The 13,131-nt window shown below is 43.3% G+C and overlaps 1 protein-coding gene across 1 annotated transcript; it reads right to left on the reverse strand.

Moving 5' to 3' along the window:
• Nucleotides 1-921: 921 nt before the first annotated feature.
• On the reverse strand, nt 922-3,767 carry LOC127157835 (retrotransposon-derived protein PEG10). Its single transcript, XM_053825496.1, has 2 exons — nt 3,547-3,767; nt 922-2,536 (listed from the first exon to the last, which is right to left on the reverse strand). The coding sequence occupies exons 1-2, from the start codon at nt 3,765-3,767 to the stop codon at nt 922-924; spliced, it is 1,836 nt and encodes a 611-aa protein (XP_053681471.1).
• Between the last annotated feature and the right edge of the window lie 9,364 nt (nt 3,768-13,131).

Raw genomic sequence — 13,131 nt, forward strand, 5'->3', positions numbered from 1 at the left:
AGCATCACGGAGATATTGGAGGTTCTTGTGGTCGGTGATGATCGTGAAGGGGTGGACAGCACCCTCCAGCCAGTGTCGCCACTCCTCCAGGGCCAGCTTGATGGCAAGCAGTTCTCTGTTTCCTACATCGTAGTTCTGCTCCGCCGGTGACAGCTTACGGGAAAAGAAGGCGCAGGGATGGAGAACAGAGGACTCACCGACCGCTTGGGACAGTACTGCACCTACTCCAGTGGTGGAAGCGTCCGCTTCGACGGTGAATGGGAGGTTGGGATCGGGATGATGTAATAATGGTGCAGTACTGAAGAGCTTCTTGATGTGTTGGAATGCTTCGTGGGCAGCAGGGTCCCAGGTGAGGCGTTTCGGCTTACCCCGCAGGAGGGAGGTCAGAGGAGCTATGATGGAACTGTAATCTTTGATGAAGCGACGGTAGAAGTTAGCAAAGCCCAGGAAACGTTGAAGCGCCTTGATGCTGTCAGGTTGTGGCCAGTTCTGGATGGCATCAACTTTCCCCTGATCCATAAGCACGCCCTCGGAATTGATGTTGTAGCCTAGGAACTGAACTGATGACTTGTGGAATTCACATTTTTCCAGTTTGAGGTAGAGCTGATGTTGACAGTTTTTGTAGGACCTGCTGGACGTGCTGGCGATGTTCAGCCATGTTCCAGGAGTAGATCAGGATGTCATCAATGTAGACCACCACGAACCGATGGAGAAACTCCCGGAACACCTCGTTCATAAACGTTTGGAAGACAGAGGGACTGACCGATAAGCCGTACGGCATAACCTGATATTCGTAGTGCCCAGTAGGTTACGAACAAGGTTGTAGGCACTCCGCAGATCCAGCTTCGTGAACACCTGGGATCCACGAAGCTCTTCGAGGGCGGCAGGAACCAAGGGGAGCGGATAGGGTTGATGTACAATTTAAGAATTCAGCTGCCTGTAGTCAATACACGGACGTAGACCTCCATCCTTCTTACCCACGAAGAAGAAGCTCGAAGCGGCCGGTGACGTAGATGGGCGGATGAATCCTTGGTTTAGGGCCTCTGTGATGTAATTCTCCATCGCCTGGTGCCCCGGGATGGACAGGGGATAGATTCTTCCTTTAGGTAGTTGGGCTCCAGGCAGCAAGTCGATGGCGCAATCCCATGGCCGATGAAGTGGTAATTGGGTGGCTGCTAGCTTGCTGAAAACATCCTGGTACGCCCTGTATTCCGCTGGGATCTCTGGCATAATGACCGGTTCTGGCCTTTTAATCTGGGTGGAGGCGACAGTAGTGTGGATACTGCGTGGATGAGGTAGAAGAGACATACATTGGGTGGAACATTTCTGGCTCCAGCAGATGATGTCGCATGGATCCCAGCAGATCTCTGGCTGATGTACCTGTAACCAGGGACGTCCCAGGATGATATCGACGGTGGAATTCTCCAGTACCAGAAACCTCAAATCCTCGTGATGAAATAATCCAATTTGCAGAGTGATGAACCGAGATGAATAACGTACTACCCCACGCCCGAGTCGTTTTCCTTGAATCGTTGTTACGGAGTAAATCTGGTGATGACGATGGCGTGGTAGATGAAGTTCCTTTAAGCATTTTGTGGAGATGAAGTTGCCGGAGGAGCCTGAATCGATCAAGGCAGATACAGGGAGAGAACGATTAGAAGTATGCAGGGTTGCAGATAAAGTGAGTTTAGGTGTTTCAATATCCGATAGGATAGTACTCACCACCGGACTTGGGGGCCTGATGGGGCAGTTGCGGAGAAGATGTCCTTGCTGACCACAGTATAAACATAATCCTTGAGACATCCGGCGATTCCGTTCGGAGCGTGAGAGCCGTGTGGAGTCAACTTGCATTGGTTCCGGTACTGGAGAGCTAGCAACCACCGAGGCGGACTGAGGAGTGGTTACCGTTGGCTGGCAGGCGGCTAACTGTTGTACGACTCGGGTGGTACGTTGTAAAAAGGATTCCAGACCGATGCTGTCGTCGTATATGGCCATCGCTGCACGAATTTCCGGGTTAAGACCCTGCCGGTAGGCCCCCAGCAAGGCTACCTTATTCCAACCGCTAGCCGCCGCCAGCGTGCAGAAGTGCAGCGTGTATTCGTTGACATCGGTTGACCCTTGACGTAAGCGGAAGAGCTGATCTGATGTGGAGAGTGTACCTGTAGCTGTGCTAAACACCTCGGAGAACTGATTAGTAAACCGTTCGTAGGAGTTTATAATGGGATTGTTAGCATTCCAAATAGCCTTGGCCCATTGTAGAGCTTTACCAGTGAGGAGGGATGTGAGGAAGGCTACCTTCGATTTCTCCGAGGGAAACTGTTGTGGTTGCATCTGGATGTAGAGATTGACTTGTAGAAGAAAACCGCTACACTCAGTCGCCTCACCCGCGAATTTCGCGGGTACAGCCATGGGAGATCCTGAGGCAGGCGGCGGTGTCGGAGTGGGAGTTAACGCAGCCTTGATGGCATTCACCAGTTCTAAAAACGGATCTGTTGCGGCTGGTGCTTCGGTGCTCTTCTTTGTGCGGTCGGGTCTTCTGTCACACACACATACACAGGAGGAGACGAGAGGTAAGTAACAGTTGAGTTTGAGATTTATTTCACAGCGAATGATAAACAGAGCAGTAGATTGAAATGCAGAGAAATAGCTTAGCTGACAGTCCTGGTAATGATGAGCAGATAAGAGTCCGATATAGAGCCACAATAAGTCCAGCCGGAACACGGAGAGCAGCATCCAAGGGAAAAGCATAAGGAGTCAGGAGCTAACGTAGGAGGTGTAAACGGTAGAACCGACGAGGTGCAAATGGAACCAGTGCTCTATATAAAGGGTGGAGTTAATCAGCTACAGGTGTGCGTGATCAAAACTCCGGTGATGAGGAACGAGTGGGCGGTGCTCCGGGTGGTGTGGCAGGTGAGGGTGGCTGTGGTGAATGCCTGACAGAAACAAATTAACTTGAAGTAATAAAGAAGTCACTACTGAATTGTTTCTGGTCTTTTTATCAGTGTCTTTTTTTGTACCAGATTATAGGGAGTTGTCAATGAGTATTGATAAATTATTGACAATTTTTACAGATAAAATTGTTAACTATACCCATCAGTAATGAGAAACTATTCAGTAAAATTAAAACAATTCAGTAAAATTTACATGATTTATGTATTGATGTGTTCAATTATCTGTGCTGATGACTTGGTAACACTTTGCATGGTTAAAGAATAGGTGTAATGTTCAAAATATATTGGCTTAGTGTTTGTAGAAATAACACTGAATAAATGCTGATTAATAAATAAATGCACTGTTTTTACTTATTTAATGTTTAGAATGTAATGTTTTTTAATGGTTTGCATGTATGTATTGAATATATTCACTAAAATCTCCTATAACAATTAAAAAATATTAGAATTAGGAGTTTTATTTTTTATAGCAGAAAATGTTTATGAGTTTGTCATTTATATACAGATTTAAAGGTGGTACGAGCACATTCTCTGGACCAGACTAAAGGTGAGAAGTAAAAATTCGCCACAAGGAATATGGGAATCACAAAGTTACATTGCCGGTACGTTATTTGGGACGTCGCTGTGACCAATCTGGTCCTTTAGAGTCACGTCCTCAGAACGTGCCAGTTTGGTCGCTGAGACGTACTCATCACGTTCCAGCGACGTACGAAATAACGTCGCCGTGACGAATATGGGAATCACAAAGTTACGTTGCTGGAACATTATTTGGTACGTCACTGCGACAAATATGGTCCGGTCCAGTAACGTTGTCATGACATAACTGTGTTAGCTGGGTTATGGGGTAGATTGAGTAAAACATGCTTTTCCAATGCTACCGCACTGTCTGTCATACCGATATGAGTGACAACAGAACTCGTTCAAATCTCTGTGACGTTTCATTAGTCAGTTAGCGCCAGCATTAACATTAGCGCTGCTCTGAGGGCAGGAGTAAAAATAACAGTACTAAACTGAATTATGCACTGCTCTCAGGGCAGGAGTACTCAATAGGTTCGTATCCCTGCTGAAAAAAAACAGCTAAAAAAGCTAAGGCTGGTTAGCTGGTTTTAACTGGTTTAAACTGGAAGTAACTGGTTTTAGCTGGTCTCCCAGCTTGGCCAGGCTGGTTTTAGCTGGTTTAAGCTGGAAGTAGCTGGTTTTAGCGGGATTTTCTTCAACGGTCGAGATTCAGGAGCAGCAATAAATACGATTCACAACTGCGGTAAGTGATTTATTTCACTTTTAATTTTTCATGCTTGGTAACTGCAGTAGTGTATTAAGGTGTCTACATTTGCGTTGTGAGATTGTAATAATCCTGACCTCCTGTGCCCTTCTCATACTAACCTGAAAAGCAGACATGACATAAGTCTAGCCTAGAGACTCGTAGGACATAATGTACTGTTGTTTCTTGAAGGGTGTGATGTTTGATTACACTTCTCCATATTTACCATATAAATGTTGGAGTCTTCCCTTAATAAAGTGCCTTTGAGTGAATTACACCTTTTCTGTGTGTGGTTATCTCAATGGTCCAGGATCCTGACTCTGTGCTCCATCGCTCAACTAAAATCGAATCTCGGCAGTTAATCAAGTTGGATATTAAATTCTAACAGTTGGGGGCTCTTCCGCGAAGGGGGGGGAAATTATTTCCCTAATCTCCCTACGAACCGGGAACACTGTCCCGAGATCGAGTGGGAAAGACGCGCCGGGGATCGGACAAGGAGCCTACGATAAAGGGGGTAAGTGTTTTTGATATTTCTTAAAGGAAATACAGCGCTTGCCCCTTGTAGGTTCCTAGTTTTGTCGTTAGTGGAACTTCGGTTCCATTGTTGTATTACTTCGGCTGGCAACAGTAATTTTAAGTTAATTATTAACGTGGTGAGTGATTAAGAAATCACTAGTCGTTAATGGAATTCGGTTCCATTGTTGTAACACTTCGGCTGGCAACAGTAGTTACATGGTAACTATTAGCGTGGTGAGTGATTTGGATATACGGTACTGATCACACCGTATTTTTGGATCACGGCTGCGTAAATTATTTCACGGGAAGAACAAAATAAGGAAATTATTAATAATCACATATTTGTGAATTTTTTTTTTCCCAATTGTTATTGCATGTTGATATATGATACACATCAGGTAGGAGCAATCCTACACAACATGCAGACACAACAAATGACAGCGCAACAACGCTCAGTCTACGAGGCAATTCTGCTGGCCACAAAAAACCTCACCATTCAGCCAACATCATCAATTAATCCTGCTTTATTAGGGGTTCTTCGAATGGCTGACATGATAGATGGTAATGAATGTCATGATTGTATCATTGAATTAACTTCCTCATGTTCTTCCAGGGCCGATCTCTTGGATTCGCCCCTGGATGGGGGGGGGGGGAGCACATATATGTTGATGGATCATGTTCAAAACCTTTTGATGGTGTCTACCTTTGTGGGTATGCTGTGGTGTCAGAAACTGGGGAAACAATAGAGGCTTATGCCTTAGACTACAATTCAGCACAAGCTGCAGAATTGGTAGCGTTAATAAGAGCATGTAAGATGATGGAGGGAAAACGGGTAACAATTTATACTGATTCAAAGTATGCATGGGGGGTAGTGCATCACTTTGCCAGAACATGGGAAGCTAGGGATTTTAAGACAGCAGATGGTAAACCAATAGCGCATTCAAACCTAATAGGACAGTTAACTGAAGCAGTACAGCTACCTGCCGAAGTGGCCATAGTAAAAGTGAAAGGTCACGCAGCAGGAGATGATGAGCTGTAGGAAATAGAAAAGCAGATGGGGCAAAAGCCCAGATTAGCCCAGATTAAACCTCCATTTGATATGGGTAACAAAAGTCAGGTAACTATGTCTGTGCACATAACTAATGTACCTGAAATTGACATTAAGATTCTGCAAAGTTAACCGACACAAACTGACTTAGAACATTGGAGTAAACACGGGTGTGCCCCAGATAAAGATGGTATTGTGAGGGATGAAAAGGGAAGAATAGCACTCCCAAAGTTAGGATTGGTAATCCTCATTAGGCATTACCATGGTTTGTCGCATACGAGTTGTGCAAAAGTAGTACAAGTAATAAATCGTTTGTACTGCATCGCACATGTACATAAAACAGCCAAGCTCATTCTAGACTCGTGTCTTACGTGTGCTAAGGTAAACCCACACAGACCGTTTGAAACCCAAACTATCACCGTTTGAAATATTAATGCCTTTCCCGACCCCATGGGTCAAAGGCCACGCAGGCATTGCTTCCTTAGGAGACCTGGAGGTGATACAGGAGGACTACGTGACTTCTTTAATAGAAAAACTTAACTCTATATGTGCTGATGTTTCTTTGTGTCTTCCTCTCCCCTCAGAAAAGCCTACTCATCCTTTTGTTCCAGGCCAGAGTGTGCTGATCAAAAGTCTGAAGCCGACGAGGATAGGAGAGCCGAAGTATCTTGGACCAGCCACTGTGATTGCAGTAACCAGGATGGGAGTTCTGATGGACTACCAGCCACAGTGGATACACGCCTCAAGAGTAAAGCAGTATTCTACAGGAGAGCAGGAAAGCTCCAATTTAAAATTGAATCCTGAAAAAGGGGATTCACCTTAATGCTTAACAGGTAGGAGGAAAAACACTGATTTAGCTGAGGAGGGAACTACCTCTTATAGTGAGGTGGGGGTCATCTGAGGTTAGAAGATAGGTGGCCCATTGAGCCAAACAGTGCTAACTCCTTATACAACCCTGTACGCATTAAGGGCCAAATTGATGGATTATCCGCCACTAGAGATTTTCACGCAGTGTTCAATTGTAGAAGCTATTCTTGCATTTGACGAATTTATAGTTCAATTGAAGAAAGAGGTTTTAGAGGGTACAGATCCACGATTTCAAATGAGCATAGTAGATAAGATTGTTTAGGAAGACAAGAAGATACAACATATGTGCTTGTTAAACGTTACTATATACAATGTTAAGTTCACTGATGCTGGGTTATATTATTGTGCATGGGCTAGAGAGAATAGGGATGCTTATCAAGAAGTACAGATTAATGTAATCCATCCAGAACCTGACTTGACAATACGAGAGGTAATGAAGGGACTTTTTCCGAATCCAGGTGATACGCCACGTGATGTTTCACCAACCGATATAGAATTTATTATGAATTCAGGTATGAATGCTGGTATGAAGGAAGTTAGGGCAGCAAAAGCTAAGTGTGAAGGAAATTATGCATGTGCATTGGCACTACTGCAAAGAAGTGTTTTGAGGAATGAGGTAGGAGGAGATTGTTGGATCTGTATGCAGTTACAGTCAGTGTGGAAAACACAACAAATAACCTCAGAAATGTTACACCCTGAGAAAAATAAGTGTGATATGCCAAAGCAGATGACTGTGATAATGCAGATGGCAGATAACATAAGAGCAAATAGGGCACTGAGGTTTGCGCCCAAAGATTATAATTGTTCATATCCAGGCCTACCTTTTAAAGGACCAGCATTTCAGGTGCAATCACACCTCGCAGATTTATGTATTTGTGCAGCTAAGGGAAAACATTATGCGGGGATGTCAGATTGCAGAACCAGTATAACAGTGGATAACACAGTTCAGGGTAAGAGTAATTGCACTGTTAGGTATCAAAATGGAACAATAGAGCGTTTTGGGTGTCCGTTCTCACATCATTGCAGAATGATACCGCTCATGCATTGGGGCTAATCACTGACGAGCTAAAGAAAATGAGAGAAGCAGTTATCCAAAATAGATTGGTCCTTGATCTGTTGACCTCTGAGAAAGGGGGAGTTTGTAAAATGTTGGGGGTGTCTTCTTGTTTCTATATTCCAGATAATTCAGATAACATCACAGACATCCTAACTCGCATGAGGGAATCCATCCCGGAGCCAAGAAAAGATAACTCCTGGTTTAGCTGGCTGGACAGCCTCTGGGGTGGATGGGGAACCTGGATTTTCACCACTGTAATACCGATTATTGTTTTGCTGTTAATTGTATTGTTGTTCACTCCATGTATAATCCAGTGTATCAACAATTCTATTATGCGTACTATTGCTTCGCTTACAACGAGAGGGACTTATCAAGTTATGTTAAGTGCGCAACGAGAAGGGGCTCGTCCATCCGGCTCCAGATCCAAGACCTAATATTGAACAAGATGAAGATGAATACAGTAGCTATGCTCGTGTGTATCAGTTAGAGCCTGAAGAGTATAACCGGAATGCAGAAGATGCAGTTTAAATGAATTATAACAGAGTTTGATTTTTGCTTGATTACTCAATATAATCATAGAAATGATTACAGCATTTCATATCATTATAATCAGAAAGATATTCCAGATGATTACATGTATTCAATTGCAAATGATATTAGTCATATTCATGTGTATCTTGATTTAACAGTAATACTAATATGATTGTTTTGTTTTATATTGATTTGACATTAATACCATTATGGATATTAATACTAATACGACTGTTTTATACAAGGCACAGGAGTGTTAAGTAAGACATTCTGTCTTAAAGTGGCCATTGTGAGATTGTAATAATCCTGACCTCCTGTGCCCTTCTCATACTAACCTGAAAAGTAGACATGACATAAGTCTAGCCTAGAGACTCGTAGGACATGATGTACTGTTGTTTCCTGAAGGGTGTGATGTTTGATTTCACTTCTCCATATTTACCATATAAATGTTGGAGTCTTCCCTTAATAAAGTGCCTTTGAGTGAATTACACCTTTTCTGTGTGTGGTTATCTCAATGGTCCAGGATCCTGACTCTGTGCTCCATCGCTCAACTAAAATCGAATCTCGGCAGTTAATCAAGTTAGATATTAAATTGTAACACACGGTAACCGCAGATTAATGAATCCTCCGTCTGCGGGGCGCGACGGAGACTTGTGCCGGGTTTAAGGAGCGCGGTCGTGGGAGGATTTCACACATTCCCCGGCCTCATAGCGGCTATAGGCGGAAAATCGTCTCAGGTTACATATGTAACCCTGGTTCCCTGAGAAGGGAACGAGACACTGCGTCCTCTAGAGGTCACTATTGGGGGAACATCTCCTACGTGACCCGTGTCTGAAGCTATATATATATAAAAACTACATGGTACTGGCCGGCGACAGCCTATGACGTCATTGCCGGCGCAACGCGTCGCTGCTGGCGCGTCATACCAGCATTGCATAAAAGGGCGCTGGTCGAACACAACATCCGCTTCTTTGTCTGAAGCTTGTGTCCAAAGCATGGCCACAAGTCTAGAGGACGCAGTGTCTCGTTCCCTTCTCAGGGAACCAGGGTTACATACGTAACCTGAGACGTTCCCTTTCGAGGAGTTCGAACTGCGTCCTCTAGAGTTCGCTACTGGGGAACGGTTATACCCACGCTGCCATGCTGAGGGGAGTGCAAGCCGGAAACAAACGGCAAGCACTAAGTACCAGCTCCACCTAAGTAAGGGAAGCTGCATACCCAAGAACTTACCTGTAAGGACCGGGCTAATAATGCTTGGCCGTAGGGCAGAGCTCAGACTTGGAATCAGAAAGAGATTCCTTTAAGGGATATAGCCTATAGTCTAGGACAGTAGCCTAGACCTTGGCCTGTCACCAGGGGGTTTACCTATTGCTTGTATAACCCTGCTCGAAGGGAAAGCAGCATAGGTCAAGAGAACCCCATTTAGAAGTATTGTTTTTAAGCGATACATAGGTCGAGTGTAGCCCAAGATTCCAGGGCTGAACAACTCAAGAAAGGGTACGAAGCTGAGCGCGTGATCCCCACCATACAGGATTTGAGAAAGAACAAAGGAAGCTAGTGTGCGTTCTTACCACAATGTGGATTTTAGAATGTGTCCGGCGAGCCTGGACACTGAATACCGTCCAAGAGGAGGCTCTGGGAAGCAGAGAACACAAATCCCAAGAAAGGGAGGTTCTGAGCACTCAGGGAGCCTAATTGTGCTCAAAGCAACCCTTCTGTAGAAAAGGGGAGCACTATAATGCTCAGTATGAGCGACCTGAATGGGATGCCCGGAGCAGAGGAGATATACTCTCAGAGAAGAGAAATCTGGTTGCTCAACAGGGTATAGCATGCCCACAGAAGACTCTCAACCTAGAGAGGAGCAAATAATGCTGAATTACTTCACATCCCACCAGGGGCTACCACCAGGAAAGCCAGAGCCATAGGGAGTGGAGGTCCTTCTCTCGGCATAGAGAGGAACTTATGAGCTCCAAATGAGAGTGACATGCTCACAAAAGACCCTCAGTGAGGGGAGCATCTGTCAAGCTCATGCAATGTCAGGAGACATCGCTGGGGCAGGAAAAACTGCTGTCTACGGGGCTTCTAGAAAGCCCTAATGGATCAGAGCAGCTTCCGCACACACAAGTGGCAAAAGGCAAAACACATCGGGCGGCAGCAAGCGGCCGATTCATCCGATGAGATAAAATCTCAATCTAGTAACCAAGGCAAGCATTTAGCAGCCACAGGGTAGACACCTCACCCACGGAGGGGAGGACCCCTGTGCATTCTACTAGGAACGGTGCATTCAGACGACCCTAAAGAGGGAGGCACCGCCATGCTCATCTCCTGACAAGAGGGATATAAAGGCAGAAACGAGGTTTAGTGACCCGTGCCGCCGAAATCGTAAACCAGACAGCCTTGGATACCCATATACAGCTTCCGTACACGCCAATGTGACAGAGTATGATACTGTCCAGCAATAACTTTCTGTTTCACAGGATTATAAATATGAGGAGCACAAAGGCCAAATTTCCTTAATCATCCATCACAAGGAATAAAACCAAATAATATAGTTCTGATGTGCAGAACAAGATTGTTGAGCTTCACAAAATAGAAAGTGGCTGTAAGAAAAGAGCTAAAGCATTGAAAATCCCAATGTCCATCATTAGGACAATAATTAAGAATTCCAATCAACTAAAGATGTTACAAATCTGCCTGGAAAAGGATGTGTGTCTATATCGTTCTAATGCATGGTGAGGAGGAGAGTTTAAGTGTCCAAAGACTCTCCAAGGATCACAGTAGGAGAATTGCAGAGATTAGTGGAGTCTTGGGGCCAAAAGACTAAAAAAAAAAATTCAAACAGCCCCTACGTCACCACATGTTGTTCAGGAGGGTTTTAAGAAAAATCCTCCTTGCTCATCCAAAAACAAACTCCAGCATATTCAGTTGTCAGACACAACTTGAATTTCAAATGGAAATGTCTTCTGTGGTCAGATGAAACTAAAAAAAAGAGCTTTCTCGCAGCAAACACTCAAGATAGGTTTGGTACAAAAAGTACCCCATGCCCACGGTTAAATATACTGCTGGATCTTTCATGTTGTGGGCTTATTTTCCTGCCAGAGGTCCTGGACATCTTGTTCAGATACATGGCATCATGGATTCTAGCAAACACCAACAGATAAAAATGTAAACCTGACTGCATCTGTTAGAAGTTCTATAATGAGCTGTGGTTGGATCCTCCATCAGGACAATGATCCAAATCAAACATCGAAATCAACACAAAAATGTGTCACTGAGCATAAAATGAAGCTTCTGCCATGGCTGTCCCAGTTCTCTGACCTGAACCCTATAGAAAATGCGTGAGGTGAACTGAAGAGAAGAAGCACCAGCATGGAGCTGGGAAACTAATGGATCTGAAGAGTTTCTGTATGAAGGAATGGTCTCTGGTCTTTTGTCAGGTGTTCTCCAAACTCTTCAGGCATTAAAGAAGAAAACACAGAGCTATTATCTTGAATAAAGGACATTGCAATAATTAGGTGCCAATAATTGTGGTCAACATGAACTACAGAAAAACATTTATTTCATAGAGATTTTCCCCCTGCTTTCCATGGTTTTACTTAAATGATAGGTTAGAATATTGTGAATTTTTTGAATGAAAGATTAAAAGGATAAACAATGCAGATTTATTCTTACAGCCACCTTTGCTCATATTTACCAAGTGTGTCAATATTAGTGGAGGGCACTGTATATAATGGCAAAGTGATTATATTTTGTTTGGTTTTTTTTTTATTAAGTTAATTTAGAAAAATGTTTGGAGCATTTCTTCTTTGTTAAATATAAGTTGTTGTTTTTGTTTTGTTTTTTTTAATTAATGACCAAGTGGTCAGCTGCAGACAGTGAGTTCATATGTTTAATCAGTTTTTCCTTCTCAAATCACAACCTGCCTAAAGTAAAATCTAAATCTAAATCTACATTTGTAAACATTAGTTGCTGAAATGGCAATCTGTTGCAAAGATCACGTGAGGCGCTCCCTCCATCATGATAATCTTAATAATATCTTGTAGTGTGTGATGTGCCACATTTTCAAATCTTGTAGTGTGTGCATGTTTAAGATTTCAGGGAAGATAATCTGCAAAGATTCTCCTTATGATTATCCAGATTTCATAATTGGTTAGGATTATAAAAATCCTGTAGTGTGAAGCCAGCTTAAGCTGGTTTTAGCTGTTTTTTCCAGCAGGGTATGGTGAATGTATGTTTTTGCTATGAAGTAAACTGTCATATTAGCAAAAACCTACATATATTCCTTTAAATATTTATAATATTACTATAAATATTACAATTATTTACATTACATATATTTCATATATAGTCAACAAAAGTACAAGCTCGCCTGCAAGTAGTAATGTCTTAAGCAAAGAGACTATCATTGTGCTGAAGAGTGCACAGCTGTTGCTTTAAATAAAGTAAAGTAAAGTAAAGAAATGATGTTTGGCAAATCATCAGGCTATTCTGCAGCAAAAACTCAGACATATCAGAAACCCTTTTAAATTCAACAAAATAATAGACCATTAAACACCAAAAGATCTCCACTATATTAACACTGAGAAAAAAAAAAAATAATAATAATAATTAAAGCTGCAAGCAGCGATGAAAGGGCCCTCGCACCCGGGCTCACCGCCGACCGGAGGCGAATGGTGGGCACTATGCTTTTCACATCGTAAATTTAGGAGGAATCTGTCAAAGTCATTAAGATGTGCCAAACTTCCTGCTGCCAGCTGGTGGCGCTATGTCTATAACTGAATATTGGAATGTAGATGTGTTCAGGCCAGCACTTTTGTCAAACATACGAACTTTGGTGCAGATTGAACATAGTATGCTTGAGCTAGTGTAAGACATGACACATCCTGCTGCCAACAGGTGG

This window comes from Labeo rohita, unplaced genomic scaffold (genome assembly GCF_022985175.1).
Source record: "Labeo rohita strain BAU-BD-2019 unplaced genomic scaffold, IGBB_LRoh.1.0 scaffold_1215, whole genome shotgun sequence".
In the NCBI taxonomy this organism is placed as follows: Eukaryota; Metazoa; Chordata; class Actinopteri; order Cypriniformes; family Cyprinidae; genus Labeo; species Labeo rohita.